The sequence below is a fragment of the Xenopus laevis genome, chromosome 4S (assembly GCF_017654675.1).
Source record: "Xenopus laevis strain J_2021 chromosome 4S, Xenopus_laevis_v10.1, whole genome shotgun sequence".
Classification (NCBI taxonomy): domain Eukaryota; kingdom Metazoa; phylum Chordata; class Amphibia; order Anura; family Pipidae; genus Xenopus; species Xenopus laevis.
Genome location: NC_054378.1, coordinates 130,544,687 through 130,561,937, shown reverse-complemented (window position 1 = coordinate 130,561,937; position 17,251 = coordinate 130,544,687). Strand labels below are relative to the sequence as shown.

The window sequence follows — 17,251 nt, the reverse complement described above, 5'->3', positions numbered from 1 at the left end:
TGACACGGGTGCAGGTCCCATAGGTGCAGCCAACGTTCATACAACCAAATGTGACTGTCAGAGTCGACCAATGGAGATACAGAAAGGCACATGGAGCGATCGGCTCAACCTATTTATGGCTGTTCAGCTCCTGCCGCAAACTATAACCTCCTGCACTTGGCTTTGTTCCTTCTGACTTGAGCCAAAATGACCTCCAATAAACGTCTACAAACCTCATTAGTCAGGGCTTTGTCTTTCTTCCGTCTGATGGAGGTGGGAATAAGGAGAGACTCCGTTCGGAATCATGTTCATGGGCGGCTCCATCACTGCCAATTCAACCATCAAACCTGGAGACAGTTAGAGTCCTGAGACAACAATCCAAGGGGTCAAGCAAGAAGCTCTCCAACCATTTCATAGTTATGGGCCATAAACCAAGGATTCCCATTGCTCCCAGTCAATATATTGAGGGAAATGAGTCTTTGCTAAAACTTTTATTAGCTTTTTTCTTTTTTTTTTTAAACATCTGAAAATATTTATATAACATTATTTACAAATCATAAATAAAATCACAGATTATCCAATAATTAAAAAAAAACCATTCCCGGTTGAGCTAAAACCGCTGCTGAACACGCACTTTATAGAAAACATTTCTGTGTCCAGGAAACATGAGAAAGGCGCTTGGTCTGTGGCTCCGGTACCGTCCAATGAGCAAAGTCATTCCAGGGGCCACAGGAATAATGGAGGAAATCACATGACCCATTGGTTTTATCATCCACTTATTATTATTATTATATTATTCTCCTGTAAAATAATGTGACACACATAACGTAATCTGAGGGGAGACACTATATAATCTATAGAGCATCAGGGGAGTCACATACAGAGGCCTGACATCAGTACATAACAACTGAGGAACTACATGTCCCACAAAGCACCGCGGGTCATTCTGATCACCCTCTGCCAAGTACAGAACCTTTGAGGGTCCAACAACAGCCCAGTGAGTCCAACAAAACATTATAACATAGAACTGCATTTCACCCTCTGCCTAAAGAAAGACCAACTCTTCCACCTGCATTTAGTCTCTTCCTAAAGACACAGTAGACCTGCACCTACTACTCCCTACACATCAGTACTTGGGCATCTAGAGAGGTATTGCAGGGCAGCACATTGAACCCCTCAAACAAATGCACCTTTAGTGGCCAACACAGGACTGGGCAAGTCCAATTAGAGTAGTTTTAGCAACTGGCCTACTCCTACTTTACTCATTCCTTTGGATGATGCCAACAATCGCTTTTCCTTGAGTGATGTCACCAATGAAACCATTAAGTCATAAACGTCCCCATTACGCCTCTCTGGTTGGTTTTGAATCTTTAGGTTCCAGCCCAGCCAGTAAAACCATCATATTTGTGCCAATGTTATTGGTCGATTAAAGATGAGAATCAATTCTATGGGGCAGATTTATCAAGGGTTGAATTTCGAATTCATGGGAGTTTTTCAAAACTCCCATAAACTCCCATGAACTCGAAATTTGGCCGATGGCAATTTATCAAAAAAAAATGTAATTTTCAAAACTTGGGGAATAGGATTGACCTGAAAACTCAAATCAAATTTTTTAGGTGGCAAATACTTTTAGGTGGCAAATAGTCAAATTTGAGTTCTTAAAGGGCCAGTGTATGATAAATCTCGAAAATCAAATTTGAACTCGAATTGAATTTTAATAATTCCCCAGTCAAATTTGACAGTTTTGGCCATAAAAATTTTTGAAAATTAAAATTTTCACTTTGACCCTTCCCATATATGTGCTTGTCTTGCCTTGGATCAACACTGCCAGCTGCTGGAGAGAGTCCATTTGACCTGCCCTAAAGACACTTGTTCTAACTGTCATCCTCATCTTCCAAACTGAGCAGGTTCCTCCCTCAATACCCACTTCACTTACTCTTTCTTATGGTGCCAGGATTTACCAATTGGCTTCAGACGGTTGGACGACTCTACACTCAAGGGAAGAAGATTTCCCACAACCTGGCAGTTAAGTCTGCAACTTCGTCTCCTTTCTGTAATTTATGGCACAAAGTGGAAGCAACTTCCTAAGTGCCCAATACTCACTGGTTCTGGGTGCTTCACCCCTGGGTGCTGGTTCCTCTTTATTGTCCGTTACCCACCTGACTAAGGCTTATTATAGTCCGTCTATCTGTCCAACCAGACTCCCACACACGTGTATCCCCCCAGCTTGCTCCTTGGCCTCCATCCCATGATCAGAGGGGCTGAGGGCTGAGTCCAAATGGCAAGTTCAGAGCTCTGGTTCCAGTTCTTCCACCTCCCAGTTGGATCTCTGTAGGACACTGTGTCTTGTGCTTGACATTATCTTTACTATTCACATATACAACCAGCACGGAACAACATCTGGGATTCTCCTTATTTAAATACACAGAACAGAGTGAGAGACGGACAACATGGCGGGAATTCTAATATTTTGGCTCTTTGAACCCCGACCCTCCAACCTTCTGTCCCAAATGAGGACAAAACATCATCATACGGAGGGAACTTAAATCAGACTTATAACTGGACTGGACATACAAATATTGATACAGACACATGGGCACCAGCAACTGCTTCTCCACCTCTTGCTACAACTCCCAGTACCCTGTGCAAGTCAAAAGCTAGAGAGGTACCCCGGGGCTATAACTACGTGCAGGACAAAGTGCGTCTCTTCCAGCTCCAAGTGGAGATTTTGAGTCTGTTTCAAAAGCACAAGAGTCTCTAGAACTTTTCTAGATCCTCTGCCGTAATGGAGGGGTCGCCTCTAGATGCTTTGCTGAGAATCACCTTCCATTTCTGGAGCAAATCTTCATCCTCTGCACTGAAAAACAGAGTTTGCTGCGACTGAGATAATTTAAATACGTGTTTCAAGTCCAACTTGTCACCGGCACTCGGCAAACTCACATCATATCCCGGCAGTGGTATTGCCCGAGGGGTCCTCCCATCCTGAAATAAAGGGTAACATGGACATGGATTATTGCTTTTCTGTATTGAATTAACTAACCCAAAAAGCAACAATGAGTTTAAATGTGTATATTTCTGGTAAAGAATAATGTACCCCCCACTCTAAATGATAAGGATATTAGAAGTCAATGAGGGGTTGTTCTATGACCATATAAAGACACAAGGCTGCAGGCTGAGTTATACAGGGAACTCTGAGTATCACTCATGTATTATAAGGGATAATGTACCCCCCACTCTAAATGATAAGGATATTAGAAGTCACTGAGGGGTTGTTCTGTGACCATATAAAGGCACAAGGCTGCAGGCTGAGTTATACAGGGAACTCTGAGTATCACTCATGTATTATAAGGGATAATGTACCCCCTACTGTAAATGATAAGGATATTAGAAGTCACTGAGGGGTTGTTCTGTGACCATATAAAGGCACAAGGCTGCAGGCTGAGTTATACAGGGAACTCTGAGTATCACTCATGTATTATAAGGGATAATGTACCCCCCACTCTAAATGATAAGGATATTAGAAGTCACTGAGGGGTTGTTCTGTGACCATATAAAGGCACAAGGCTGCAGGCTGAGTTATACAGGGAACTCTGAGTATCACTCATGTATTATAAGGGATAATGTACCCCCTACTGTAAATGATAAGGATATTAGAAGTCACTGAGGGGTTGTTCTGTGACCATATAAAGGCACAAGGCTGCAGGCTGAGTTATACAGGGAACTCTGAGTATCACTCATGTATTATAAGAGATAATGTACCCCCTACTGTAAATGATAAGGATATTAGAAGTCACTGAGGGGTTTCCACCAACAACAACCTCTATTCAGTTCCGTAACCTGGTGAGTTGCCAGAAAGTGCTATTTATTCTACTAAAAAGATAGTTCCTTGTTATTGTAATGGCCACTAAATGGGTTTATGGTGCATTTTTAAGACTGAGAGGCCTGGGGATTTGCTTTGAGCAAATACTTAAATACACTTATTTGCCTCTTAATATCCAATCATTCACCAGGGGAAAGGCTGGGAAATGACTTATGTCTGTCCGTGCATTAAATACCATGAGCTTTATGTCTGTCTGTGCATTAAATGTCACACGTGTGACCTGCGACTGCGATTGGAAAATTAACACTAACATTAAATTCCAGCTGCTCCTGTCCCTGCTTTTCGGAACATTAAGCTCACAGTTCCGGCACCTGGTGGAGAATTTCTGAACTACAGAAATGTCAGGGTTTTATAATGAGTATTTCCAGGAGCTCCTCATTATTCCTGTATATTAAAGTGCAAGCTGCGGAGCCAAGCATGAAGGGCAAGTAAGTGTCAGTAAGGGCAGGGCAAGAGGAGACTAACGGAGGCTGTTCCACATCAGAGGCAGCTGCTAGAATTGGGTTTAATTAGATGGATTTCTGTGGGTCCAAAATGAAGCTCTGGAACCAACAGGTGCCTCCATGAATTCAGCGCTGCCAGTATTTGGCAATGATGTAATCATGAGGGGTGCAAGGGGGTGCCATGTAGGTGTCCCCCCTCCTGCCCATTTACCTATTAACCCTGTGTTTTGTGCAAAGCACATCCAGACCCTGGAGAGAAATGCTCCCTGAATGGCCAACTCCCACACCTTGTGTCTCATTCCCTTCACTTTTAGATTGTTAGCTCTTTTGCACAGGGCCTTCCTCACCTTTTGTTGTTATGTAATTCTGTATGTTCTATGTATGTGATTCTTGTATTAGCACATTTATTTTACGGCGCTGCGCAGTATGTTGGCGCTCTAAAAAGACTTAATAACGGGGGACACTCTTATTCTTCTGGCCTTGGTCTTTTGATCCCCAAGTTTATTCTCTTTTCATAACCATGGACTTTAGCACTCAGATCTGACGGGCTCTTTAACTCCCATAATCCCCAGCTACACAAAGGTACCCGGCCCCTCGCAGATTAACCTCTCACCTGGCCGCTCCCCTGGATGTACATGACGAGGGGCTCGTTCTTGGGGATACACACCCACACTTTTGTCCATGTCCTCCCCTTCTCCAGGTACAGGAGGTTACTGCTGAACACACAGGTTTCTGGAGATAAGGAATTTTGTTTCTATAAAGAAAGGGAGAAAGTCGGGAAGAGTCAGTGGTTGCATGTAACAAATTCATGTTAAAGGTGTTGTTGACCTTTAAATTAACTCTTAGTATGATGTACAGAGTGATATTCTGAGACAATTTGCAATTGCTTTTTATTTTTTATTATTTGTGGTTTTTGACTTATTTTTCAGTAGCTCTCCAGTTTGCAATTTCAGCCATCTGGTTGCTACGGTCCAATTTACCCTAGCAACCATGCACTGATTTGAATAAGAGACTGAAATATGAATAGGAGAGGCCTGAATAGAAAGATGTGCAATAAAAAGTCCAGTAACAATACATTTGTAGCCTTACAGAGCATTTGTTTTTTTTAGATAGATGGGGTCAGTGACCCTCATTTGAAAGCAGGAAAGAGTCAGAAGAGGAAGGGAAATAATTCAAAAACAACAACAGATAAATAATGAAGACCAATTGAAATGTTGCTTAGAAGTGCCCATTCTATAACCGACAAAGTTAACATGAAGGTGAAGCGCCCCATTAAGACTCTCAGCTGTACCCCTGATATATCAGTTTGCAGGGAGATTAGGGTGCCCCTGGGTGGGTCCAGAAGCCCAAAATATAAAAACCAAGATTTGCCCCCGAGGAGCCCATTTGTATTAGGGATCTGCCCCAGAGTTGGGCAAATAGTCTTGGGATTTATTACCTCCACTTTCTTCTTCGTTTCCCCTGAATCTGCGGAGCCCCCCGGACTTCCAGGGACAGAGGGAACGAGAGGGAAACATTCCTTACAGACCCGGTTGTGTCGGTTGTTTTCCGGCAGCAGCTTAAACTCGGAGCATTTCGCACAAATCACCTGGAGGTGGGGGGGGGGGGAAATAAACAAAAAATCATCAAGACCCCAAATGACGTCTCCATTCTGATCTCCTGCAAAGGATTAAAGGCCATAAAATCTGCATCTCTCACAACAAAAGACTAAAATTACATTTTCTCTAATGTGCGTCTCGTTCCCCCAGTGAAATCAGCGCAGAAAGGACAGAGATCTCTACACGACGACGTATTTAATAATGGAGTCTGAATTGTCAATACTCTACAGATGTTTCCCTTACTAAGGCTGCTGGGAGTTGTAGTGTAAGTGCAGCAGGTTGGGTAGCCCCTACTACTACCCCAGGTCCCCTTCTTTATGCCCATAATGCAGCATTCTGCGCTATAACAAAGCGTCACTGCTGGATATGACTCACGACGCCGCATTGCTTGCAGTGGTGTCTCCGCTTCGTTATGGAGTGAAAACTTTCCCCGCAGCCCTTGCAGTTCGGCTTCTCCTTCTCCCGCTTTATCTTGGAGGATTTTCGGAAGGAATTTGCCTGTTGAGGAGACAAGGAACAAATGGAATAACGTGAATCTCACGGCACCCCCACGTCCCCCCAAATCTATAGAGTTTCTTATTTATTTGCTGCGAACATACAGTGTCATTTCCTTGTATCTAAACACACACTACATATAACGGCTACTTGAACTGTCGTAACACTTCCCCTTTAGATTATGACAAAATAAAAGCTGTGTCTGTGTGAGTGTGAGTGAGTGTGAGTGAGTGTGAGTGTGAGTGTGTGTTTGTGTCACTTGAATAAGAAATCAGCAGTATTTGTAGCCCCTGCCCTCACACTGTGAGTGTTGTGCCAAGTCCAAACCAATGTTCAGAAAATAATTTACAAATAGGAAATGTGTTAATTAGACTTTATTTTAGAACACAAATATCCTTGTAATAAACAGAGAGGCCATTGGTCGACTGAGCGTGACTGTCACCTGCTGGTCTAATGTGTCTCAGAGGTTCTTAAAGGAACAGGAAAATGTTTTAAAGGAATTACAGTATAATGTAGCGTTGATCTGCACTGAAACAACTGGTGTGTTTGCTTCAGAAACTCTACTATAGTTTATATAAACAAGCTGCTGTGTAGCCATGGGGGCAGCCATTCAAGCACAGGATACACAGTAGATAACAGATAAGTACTACTATAGTTTATATAAACAAGCTGCGGTGTAGCCATGGGGGCAGCCATTCAAGCACAGGATACACAGTAGATAACAGATAAATACTACTATAGTTTATAGAAACAAGCTGCTGTGTAGCCATGGGGGCAGCCATTCAAGCACAGGATACACAGTAGATAACAGATAAGTACTACTATAGTTTATATAAACAAGCTGCTGTGTAGCCATGGGGGCAGCCATTCAAGCACAGGATACACAGTAGATAACAGATAAGTACTACTATAGTATATTTATCTACTGTGTATCCTGTGCTTGAATGGCTGCCCCCATGGCTACACAGCAGCTTGTTTATATAAACTATAGTAGTACTTATCTGTTATCTACTGTGTATCCTGTGCTTGAATGGCTGTCCCCATGGCTACACAGCAGCTTGTTTAGATAAACTATAGTAGTACTTATCTATCTACTGTGTATCCTGTGCTTGAATGGCTGCCCCCATGGCTACACAGCAGCTTGTTTATATAAACTATAGTAGTACTTATCTGTTATCTACTGTGTATCCTGTGCTTGAATGGCTGCTCCCATGGCTACACAGCAGCTTGTTTATATAAACTATAGTAGTACTTATCTGTTATCTACTGTGTATCCTGTGCTTGAATGGCTGCCCCCATGGCTACACAGCAGCTTGTTTATATAAACTATAGTAGTACTTATCTGTTATCTACTGTGTATCCTGTGCTTGAATGGCTGCCCCCATTGCTATACAGCAGCTTGTTTATATAAACTATAGTAGTACTTATCTGTTATCTACTGTGTATCCTGTGCTTGAATGGCTGCTCCCATGGCTACACAGCAGCTTGTTTAGATAAACTATAGTAGTACTTATCTGTTATCTACTGTGTATCCTGTGCTTGAATGGCTGCCCCCATGGCTACACAGCAGCTTGTTTATATAAACTATAGTAGTACTTATCTGTTATCTACTGTGTATCCTGTGCTTGAATGGCTGCTCCCATGGCTACACAGCAGCTTGTTTATATAAACTATAGTAGTACTTATCTGTATATATAAACTATAGTTTCTGAAGCAAATGCACCAGTTTTAACAATACAGGCAACACAATGTTATATATTCATTACTTACCTGACCCTAACCTGCCCTCCCTTAGCCTGCACCTGTCCGCATCTGTGTCTCTGGGTTGCTTTTATAGACCCGCCCCCGCTGATGATGTAATAAAAGGGGCGGGGCGAGCAGGCACATCGTCTATAAAAGACTAACCCGGAAGTCAGAAGCCGACACGTTGGCAGGTGGGAGAGCAGGAGAAGAGTTCAACCCGCCAAGAAGCGTTCAAGGTCGGCCCGAACCCACCCGACCCACAGGTAAACCCGGGGTATCGGCCTGCACATCACTAATGGGGAGCCGCTCAGAACTGACCAGCAGGTGGCGCTGTTGTTTCCATTTCATCTTATCAGCAGGTTAATATTGGTTAATATATAACACTATTGTAGTGTATGGGGAGGGATCCTGATATATCAGCCGACCCCTGGGCTTCAATTCAGATCATATGGATCAGCTCATGTGGAACTAAGGAAAAACCTACCCCTCCTGGGGAGCCGCAGCCTTCCGTCCCTGAGGAGTAATCACAGGGGCCCCCCGAGCCTGCGACCTACAGAGGGAATAAGAAAGCTCAGTGTTACTCACTCAGTGTTACTCAAGAGCTTGCACTCTCTTTATGTCCTGATTGTGGACTCCCCTATTGACAGTGGGGAAACCAAAGCCCCAGTCACACAACTAAACGGGATCCCTGGGCAGTGGAACCGAGCTTGGCCCTGGTACTACAGTCCGGTTGGCATCATATTAACATGCGCAGCGCCAGGAAGGTTTTGTTACAGTGAAACAGCGGCAGAACGAGGCTCATTTCTCAGCAGCCCATTCCCTGGGCAGATTTATTACAGAATCCGCTTCTTTAGGCAAATTATGGAAACCAATTAAACACATTTCTATAGATTTAAGAGGCAATTACACCGGGTTCATTTTCCGGAGAAGTCTTGAAAGTAATTAAATATCTCTGAGCTGTAAATGGGGAGAATTTATGGCCGGACTGGAACTATAACTGGTCCAATACATTAAATATTTCCTCTCCCCCCGGTGGTGCCAAACAGACACAGTTTCTAATGAGCTTCACTGATCATAAAGAATTGAACAGAGACAAATAGGCTCCATTTATAGAAATCTGGGGAGAGTTTATATTAAACCTTCTATTGTTTATATTAGAGAGAGTAAAGGGCAACTAAGGTTGGAGCTGAGTTTGGAGACTAATTTGTGGCAACGCAGAGGCTGCTGTGTTTAGTCACATGTACTGCAGCAGTGTAGAGGTTAAATCCCATGTACTGAGTGGTTACTGCATGCGGGGAGTTATGAAGCTGCGGGGAGTTATCAAGTTGCCCAGTGAGCAGCCAGGACAGGTAGGAGATCACAGAGAAGGAATGGCTACTGCACAAGATAAACAAACCACTGCCATACAATGTTACCCACTAACCAAAAGAAGGTGTTTCGGTGATTTTGGGGGGTCTCTCTGGAGGAGGTTTCCATGGAAGAAACACAAACTAGACCCATGGAAACCAGTAGGGCGTTTCCCACTCACCGGTGAATCGGGACAATTCTCGTCTTCTCTGCAAAAGGAACTGTTAAACGCTCGGAAGGTTTTGCTGTTCTGTTTGTGCTTCTCGATCGTCGCTTGGATAACCTGGAACGTTCCAGAAAAGCAACATTGTGACATGAGATTTATTCACTTGTTTAACTAGGGGAGCAGTGTCCCCCCATGGGTTAATGTCTCGCTGTCCCTTGTGTATCTGCTGCCTGGGTCACATACATCAGAGAGGCTCTTTCTATATGGGACTATGAATCCCACGAGCACCGAGAGACAGCAAGAGAGACAGCGAGAGAGACAGAGGGGGGTCTCGCCTGCAGTCTCTTAGTGAGAGGGGGAAGCTGATGATTTGCAGCCTGTCATAGAGAATGGAGAGAGTTCCAAGAGATGAAGAGAGGCTCTTCAATTCTGAGAAATTCATTGGGGGCTGAACCAGGCCTGGACTGGGAGTCAAAATAGGCCCAAATAGGCTTATTTACACAGAGGCCCAAATAGCCCCCTACCAGCCCACTATATGGTAACTTTCTATGGAACCATACAGCAGCCCCTCTGGCATTTGCCAGAACCCACAGATTGCCAGTCCGGGCCTGGGCTGAACTAGCAGAATCTGCTGCCTCCTACTCACAACCTGCAAGAGGATCATCCATCTGCCCAAAGAGTCTAAATCCCTCCTGCACTTTATTCATTGGCCCCTCAGATCCAACCACTGGCCAGAAATGACCCACAGGCTTCATGTTTAACAAATACTCCAATATCCTTAGAATAAATGATGGATAAGCCTGTGACGCGCAGCTTGCACTTATGTCTCTCAGGGAAGGAATTCGCCACATTAATCTGTTTCAACTGCAATGTGCAGCAATGACCAGCAGGAGGTGCCAGTGTCCAACTAAAAGTCATCCCAGTGGCTCCTGTATGAACTGGAACCAATTTCTCATATATCTGGCCTTATACATGAGGAATTACTGGCAGTAATAAGAAAAATAAATAGGTGAAAATGTTCATATCTACATCCTGCTGCTTCTAACAAGTTTCCTTTTAAGGGGAAGTCCACCCCAAAATAGATTTCAATTAAATAATAATTCCCCACAGACTGTACCATTACTGGGAAATGTCACAACCAACACAATAAATAACTCCATCTACTTACCTGTATCCACTCTTTCTTCTCCTCTTCTGTCCTGTAATCGCAATACAGATTATCAGTGTCACCTCATATAACAACAATTAATTAGGGGAGGGACTATCAATGGCTGCTATGGGAATCAATATGGCACCTCCTCCTCCCATATCTATAAATACAAATATACAGAGAAGGAATGTTCTGGGCACACAATAAGCTATACCCTCATACTGTACTGTCTAAGGGAATCAATATGGCACCTCCCTCCTCCTCCCATATCTATAAATACAAATATACAGAGAAGGAATGTTCTGGGCACACAATAAGCTATACCCTCATACTGTACTGTCTAAGGGAATCAATATGGCACCTCCCTCCTCCCATATGTATGAATACAAATATACAGAGAAGGAATGTTCTGGGCACACAATAAGCTATACCCTCATACTGTACTGTCTAAGGGAATCAATATGGCACCTCCTCCTCCCATATGTATAAATACAAATATACAGAGAAGGAATGTTCTGGGCACACAATAAGCTATACCCTTATACTGTACTGTCTAAGGGAATCAATATGGCACCTCCTCCTTCCATATGTATAAATACAAATATACAGAGAAGGAATGTTCTGGGCACACAATAAGCTATACCCTCATACTGTACTGTCTAAGGGAATCAATATGGCACCTCCCTCCTCCTCCCATATGTATAAATACAAATATACAGAGAAGGAATGTTCTGGGCACACAATAAGCTATACCCTCATACTGTACTGTCTAAGGGAATCAATATGGTACCTCCTCCTCCCATATGTATAAATACAAATATACAGAGAAGGAATGTTCTGGGCACACAATAAGCTATACCCTCATACTGTACTGTCTAAGGGAATCAATATGGCACCTCCTCCTCCCATATGTATAAATACAAATATACAGAGAAGGAATGTTCTGGGCACACAATAAGCTATACCCTCATACTGTACTGTCTAAGGGAATCAATATGGCACCTCCTCCTCCCATATGTATAAATACAAATATACAGAGAAGGAATGTTCTGGGCACACAATAAGCTATACCCTCATACTGTACTGTCTAAGGGAATCAATATGGCACCTCCTCCTCCCATATGTATAAATACAAATATACAGAGAAGGAATGTTCTGGGCACACAATAAGCTATACCCTCATACTGTACTGTCTAAGGGAATCATATGGCACCTCCTCCTCCCATATGTATAAATACAAATATACAGAGAAGGAATGTTCTGGGAACACAATAAGCTATACCCTCATACTGTACTGTCTAAGGGAATCAATATGGCACCTCCTCCCATATGTATAAATACAAATATACAGAGAAGGAATGTTCTGGGCACACAATAAGCTATACCCTCATACTGTACTGTCTAAGGGAATCAATATGGCACCTCCTCCTCCCATATGTATAAATACAAATATACAGAGAAGGAATGTTCTGGGCACACAATAAGCTATACCCTCATACTGTACTGTCTAAGGGAATCAATATGGCACCTCCTCCTCCCATATGTATAAATACAAATATACAGAGAAGGAATGTTCTGGGCACACAATAAGCTATACCCTCATACTGTACTGTCTAAGGGAATCAATATGGCACCTCCTCCTCCCATATGTATAAATACAAATATACAGAGAAGGAATGTTCTGGGCACACAATAAGCTATACCCTCATACTGTACTGTCTAAGGGAATCAATATGGCACCTCCTCCTCCCATATGTATAAATACAAATATACAGAGAAGGAATGTTCTGGGCACACAATAAGCTATACCCTCATACTGTACTGTCTAAGGGAATCAATATGGCACCTCCTCCTCCCATATGTATAAATACAAATATACAGAGAAGGAATGTTCTGGGAACACAATAAGCTATACCCTCATACTGTACTGTCTAAGGGAATCAATATGGCACCTCCTCCTCCCATATGTATAAATACAAATATACAGAGAAGGAATGTTCTGGGCACACAATAAGCTATACCCTCATACTGTACTGTCTAAGGGAATCAATATGGCACCTCCTCCTCCCATATGTATAAATACAAATATACAGAGAAGGAATGTTCTGGGCACACAATAAGCTATACCCTCATACTGTACTGTCTAAGGGAATCAATATGGCACCTCCTCCTCCCATATGTATAAATACAAATATACAGAGAAGGAATGTTCTGGGCACACAATAAGCTATACCCTCATACTGTACTGTCTAAGGGAATCAATATGGCACCTCCTCCTCCCATATGTATAAATACAAATATACAGAGAAGGAATGTTCTGGGCACACAATAAGCTATACCCTCATACTGTACTGTCTAAGGGAATCAATATGGCACCTCCTCCTCCCATATGTATAAATACAAATATACAGAGAAGGAATGTTCTGGGCACACAATAAGCTATACCCTCATACTGTACTGTCTAAGGGAATCAATATGGCACCTCCTCCTCCCATATGTATAAATACAAATATACAGAGAAGGATGTTCTGGGCACACAATAAGCTATACCCTCATACTGTACTGTCTAAGGGAATCAATATGGCACCTCCTCCTCCCATATGTATAAATACAAATATACAGAGAAGGAATGTTCTGGGCACACAATAAGCTGTACCCTCATACTGTACTGAGAGGCAGAAAATTTGTAGCCAGACACACAATAAATATTACCCATGATGCAGATGGAGATATAGAAATAAATCGGTACCTCGTCTGCAGCTCCAGGGATCTCTTTTTCCCAATTATTTGGAACATATAAGGGGAATGGTTCTTCACAGTCTCCTGTACCTGAGATGAAGAGAAGGAAAATGTGTAGAATTCGCTGCGTGACAGCGAGGGGGTCACATTGTAAGGCTACAAATAATCTCATTACTATTAATCCCACAGGGCAGATTGCTCGTTATTTCTGTTTCAGGGCAAATACTTTCCCTTATGAATCAGCCCCGCGAGTCACAGGGATAAAATACTAAAGATTAAAGACATAAATGCAAAAGGCCTAAAAGTACAAATGACGTGAGGAACGAGTCCATTATGAGCCTCACAGTGAAATGAACAAGACTTTAGTCCTGACAGCAGGTATTAATGGCCAGATAAAGAGTCTGAACCCCCAGGGGTTAATTGTACAGGTTAATATTTTGAAAATAGAAAAAGGGACAAAAAGATTTTCCAAGGTATAAATGTTTGACCATGCCCATTTTGTGGCCACACCCCCTAATTACCATGTTCATTTTACTAAATTTGGCAAGTTTCAACACATTTCTGTGGTTTTTATGTGTTATTACAGTTTTGCTAATGAGGGTGAATTGCCCTTTAAGATGCAAGCCACAGTTTCCCTAAGAGACCGGATAATCTGAAATTGTTACAATTGTTTCTTTGCTTATCTTAAATCGTTACAATTGTTTATCTGCTTATTTTAAATTAGGGATGCACCGAATCCAGGATTCGGTTCGGGATTCGGCCAAGATTTGGCCTTTTTCAGCAGGATTCGGATTCGGCCGAATCCTTGTGCCTGGCCGAACCGAATCCGAATCTGAATTTGCATATGCAAATTGTGGGGTGGGCGGGATTTCATGCGACTTTGTGTTACAAAAAAAGAAAGCAAACCAATTTTTTTCCACTTTTTCCTTTCCCGCCCCTAATTTGCATATGCAAAGTAGGGTTCGGATTCAGTTCGGTATTCGACCAAATCTTCCAAGATGGATTCGGGGTTTCGGCAGAATCCAAAATAGTGGATTCGGTGCATCCCTATTTTAAATCGTTACAATTGTTTCTTTGCTTATCTTAAATTGTTACAATTGCATCTTTCCTTATCTTATTGTTACAATTGTTTCTTTGATTATGTTAAATTGTTACAATTACTTATTTTCTTATGTTAAATTCTTACAACTGTTTCTTTGCTTGTCTTAAATTGCTACAATTGTTTCTTTGCTTATCTTAAATTGCTACAATTGTTTCTTTGCTTATCTTAAATCATTACAATTGTTCCTTTGCTTATCTTAAATTGTTACAATTGTTTCTTTGCTTATCTTAAATTGTTACAATTGCTTCTTTCCTTATCTTATAGTTACAATTGTTTCTTTGATTATCTTAAATTGTTACAATTACTTATTTGCTTATGTTAAATTGTTACAATTGTTTCTTTGCTTGTCTTAAATTGCTGCAATTGTTTCTTTGCAAATTGTTACAATTGCTTGTTTGCGTATCTAAAATTGTTACAAATGTATCTAAGTGCACCTGCCAGGCTGCCATGTATTCTGGGCTCTCTGCCAAAAGCCAATTACGTTTTAGAAATGTTGTCTCTTTTCTGGCTGTTCAGTGCAGGAGAAAGAAAAAGTCGGGACAGTTCAGTAACAAATCCGGGACTGCAGGTTGACCTGTCAAAATCGGGACGGTCTCACAAAAAACGTGACAATTGGGAGGTGTGTTATTATATAGGTTTTATGGTGTAAGGCATTTGTCACTACTCATCGGCTCTTATAAGACTTGTTCATAAGGGGAAAGAGGAAAAAGAAGACAATGACACAAGTATATTGGAAATCTGGAAATCAATGCAATGTATCAAAGTGCAACTCAACTTATTAAATTTGATATATCACTCAACCTCCCTAGCCACGCCCACTGCACTCTCCTGAGTCTGCCTGACTCCTCCCACCCCAGTTACACCCAATTGGCTTCTCCTGAGCAAAGCCCTATCTCTCGGTCCCATTGAGTTTGCTTGAAGGGTGAAATATACTGTATGTCTCCAATCAAATCAGCTTCACCAAATACATCTCTCCCTCCGACCTCTGAGGATCTATTCACCCTCTTATCTGTCCATCAGTGAAAGGGACACAGATCCCAATAGCAGATCCAATGTGGGAAGATCATTTCCCCTTATAATAAGAATTTCTGTACAAAACTCAATGTTTAGATTAAGAACCAGAAGGACATTTCTGGGCACCAACCTGAATTGCAGAGATGTCAATCTTTTCCCGAACACTGAACTTCTGTCCCATGAGCCGTAATTTGGGCACGCAGTAGAGGAGCATGTTGTTGAACTGCACAGAGGCACAAGATTAGGGTCAACACAAGAGAAGGATCATGGGGCCCAGTGTGTAGAGATACAGACTTTATGAATAATTATGGAGAGTGATGGAGATTTTATTACAGGCCAATCCAAAATTGGACAGACTGCCATGAAACAGAATTAAGAAGAATTTCATGGAAGCCACATAACATGTTTAACACTGATCATCCCCATGTGTCAGACTTACCAGGTACAAATACCGGTCCTGTGTCGTTCCGTTCTTCGCTGATAATTTCTGGATTTGTCCTTCCTTAATGAGTTCATTGGCCGGATTAACAATATCTTCCTCCCCACCAAGTCGCTCATAGACCTCCAGCAGTTTGTGCATCTTCTCCTTTATATGGAATAAAATACAAGTGATATTTACTCTTTTTTCCCTTCACATTAAGTGGTTTTCTACACTCTGAGAAAATACAATATTTATACATTTGTGTAGACGTTACCATATTGTATCTCTGAGCTCATTGATATAAAAGAAGAAGAAATGCTCAGCAGATGTCAGGGGCCTGTAACATATCTACACCCAATGTCCCAGCCCTGGTCTTCTCACAGAACTGAATTCATTCTCCCCTATAAAATCTGTTCAATGGAAAGGAAAATTTGATTTACAGACTTTGTTGTAAAACTCCAAATCCATGAGCTATATCAAAAGTCACAGAACAACCCCTCAGTGACTTCTAATATCCTTATCATTTACAGTAGGGGGTACATTATCCCTTATAATACATGAGTGATACTCAGAGTTCCCTGTATAACTCAGCCTGCAGCCTTGTGCCTTTATATGGTCACAGAACAACCCCTCAGTGACTTCTAATATCCTTATCATTTACAGTAGGGGGTATATTATCCCTTATAATACATGAGTGATACTCAGAGTTCCCTGTATAACTCAGCCTGCAGCCTTGTGCCTTTATATGGTCACAGAACAACCCCTCAGTGACTTCTAATATCCTTATCATTTACAGTAGGGGGTACATTATCCCTTATAATACATGAGTGATATTCAGAGTTCCCTGTATAACACAGCCTGCAGCCTTGTGCCTTTATATGGTCACAGAACAACCCCTCAGTGACTTCTAATATCCTTATCATTTACAGTAGGGGGTACATTATCCCTTATAATACATGAGTGATACTCAGAGTTCCCTGTATAACTCAGCCTGCAGCCTTGTGCCTTTATATGGTCACAGAACAACCCCTCAGTGACTTCTAATATCCTTATCATTTACAGTAGGGGGTACATTATCCCTTATAATACATGAGTGATACTCAGAGTTCCCTGTATAACTCAGCCTGCAGCCTTGTGCCTTTATATGGTCACAGAACAACCCCTCAGTGACTTC

General features: G+C 42.0%; 1 protein-coding gene across 2 annotated transcripts in view; it reads right to left on the bottom strand.

Moving 5' to 3' along the window:
• Positions 1-852: 852 nt before the first annotated feature.
• The window catches only part of fgd3.S (FYVE, RhoGEF and PH domain containing 3 S homeolog), a 68,518-nt gene continuing 52,119 nt past the window's right edge, over positions 853-17,251 (bottom strand). Inside the window, exons 10-20 of one of the 2 annotated variants that reach the window (XM_041561871.1) lie at positions 16,096-16,242; positions 15,787-15,879; positions 13,551-13,630; positions 10,820-10,850; positions 9,667-9,768; positions 8,623-8,688; positions 6,276-6,398; positions 5,741-5,890; positions 4,916-5,056; positions 2,920-2,961; positions 853-2,836 (exon numbers count right to left, since the gene is read on the bottom strand). In XM_041561871.1, coding sequence (XP_041417805.1) covers positions 2,825-2,836; positions 2,920-2,961; positions 4,916-5,056; positions 5,741-5,890; positions 6,276-6,398; positions 8,623-8,688; positions 9,667-9,768; positions 10,820-10,850; positions 13,551-13,630; positions 15,787-15,879; positions 16,096-16,242 — 987 coding nt within the window. In that variant the 3' untranslated portion in view covers positions 853-2,824. Of the gene's footprint in view, positions 2,962-4,915; positions 5,057-5,740; positions 5,891-6,275; positions 6,399-8,622; positions 8,689-9,666; positions 9,769-10,819; positions 10,851-13,550; positions 13,631-15,786; positions 15,880-16,095; positions 16,243-17,251 lie in introns of both variants that reach the window. The other variant, XM_041561870.1, reaches the window with a different exon arrangement.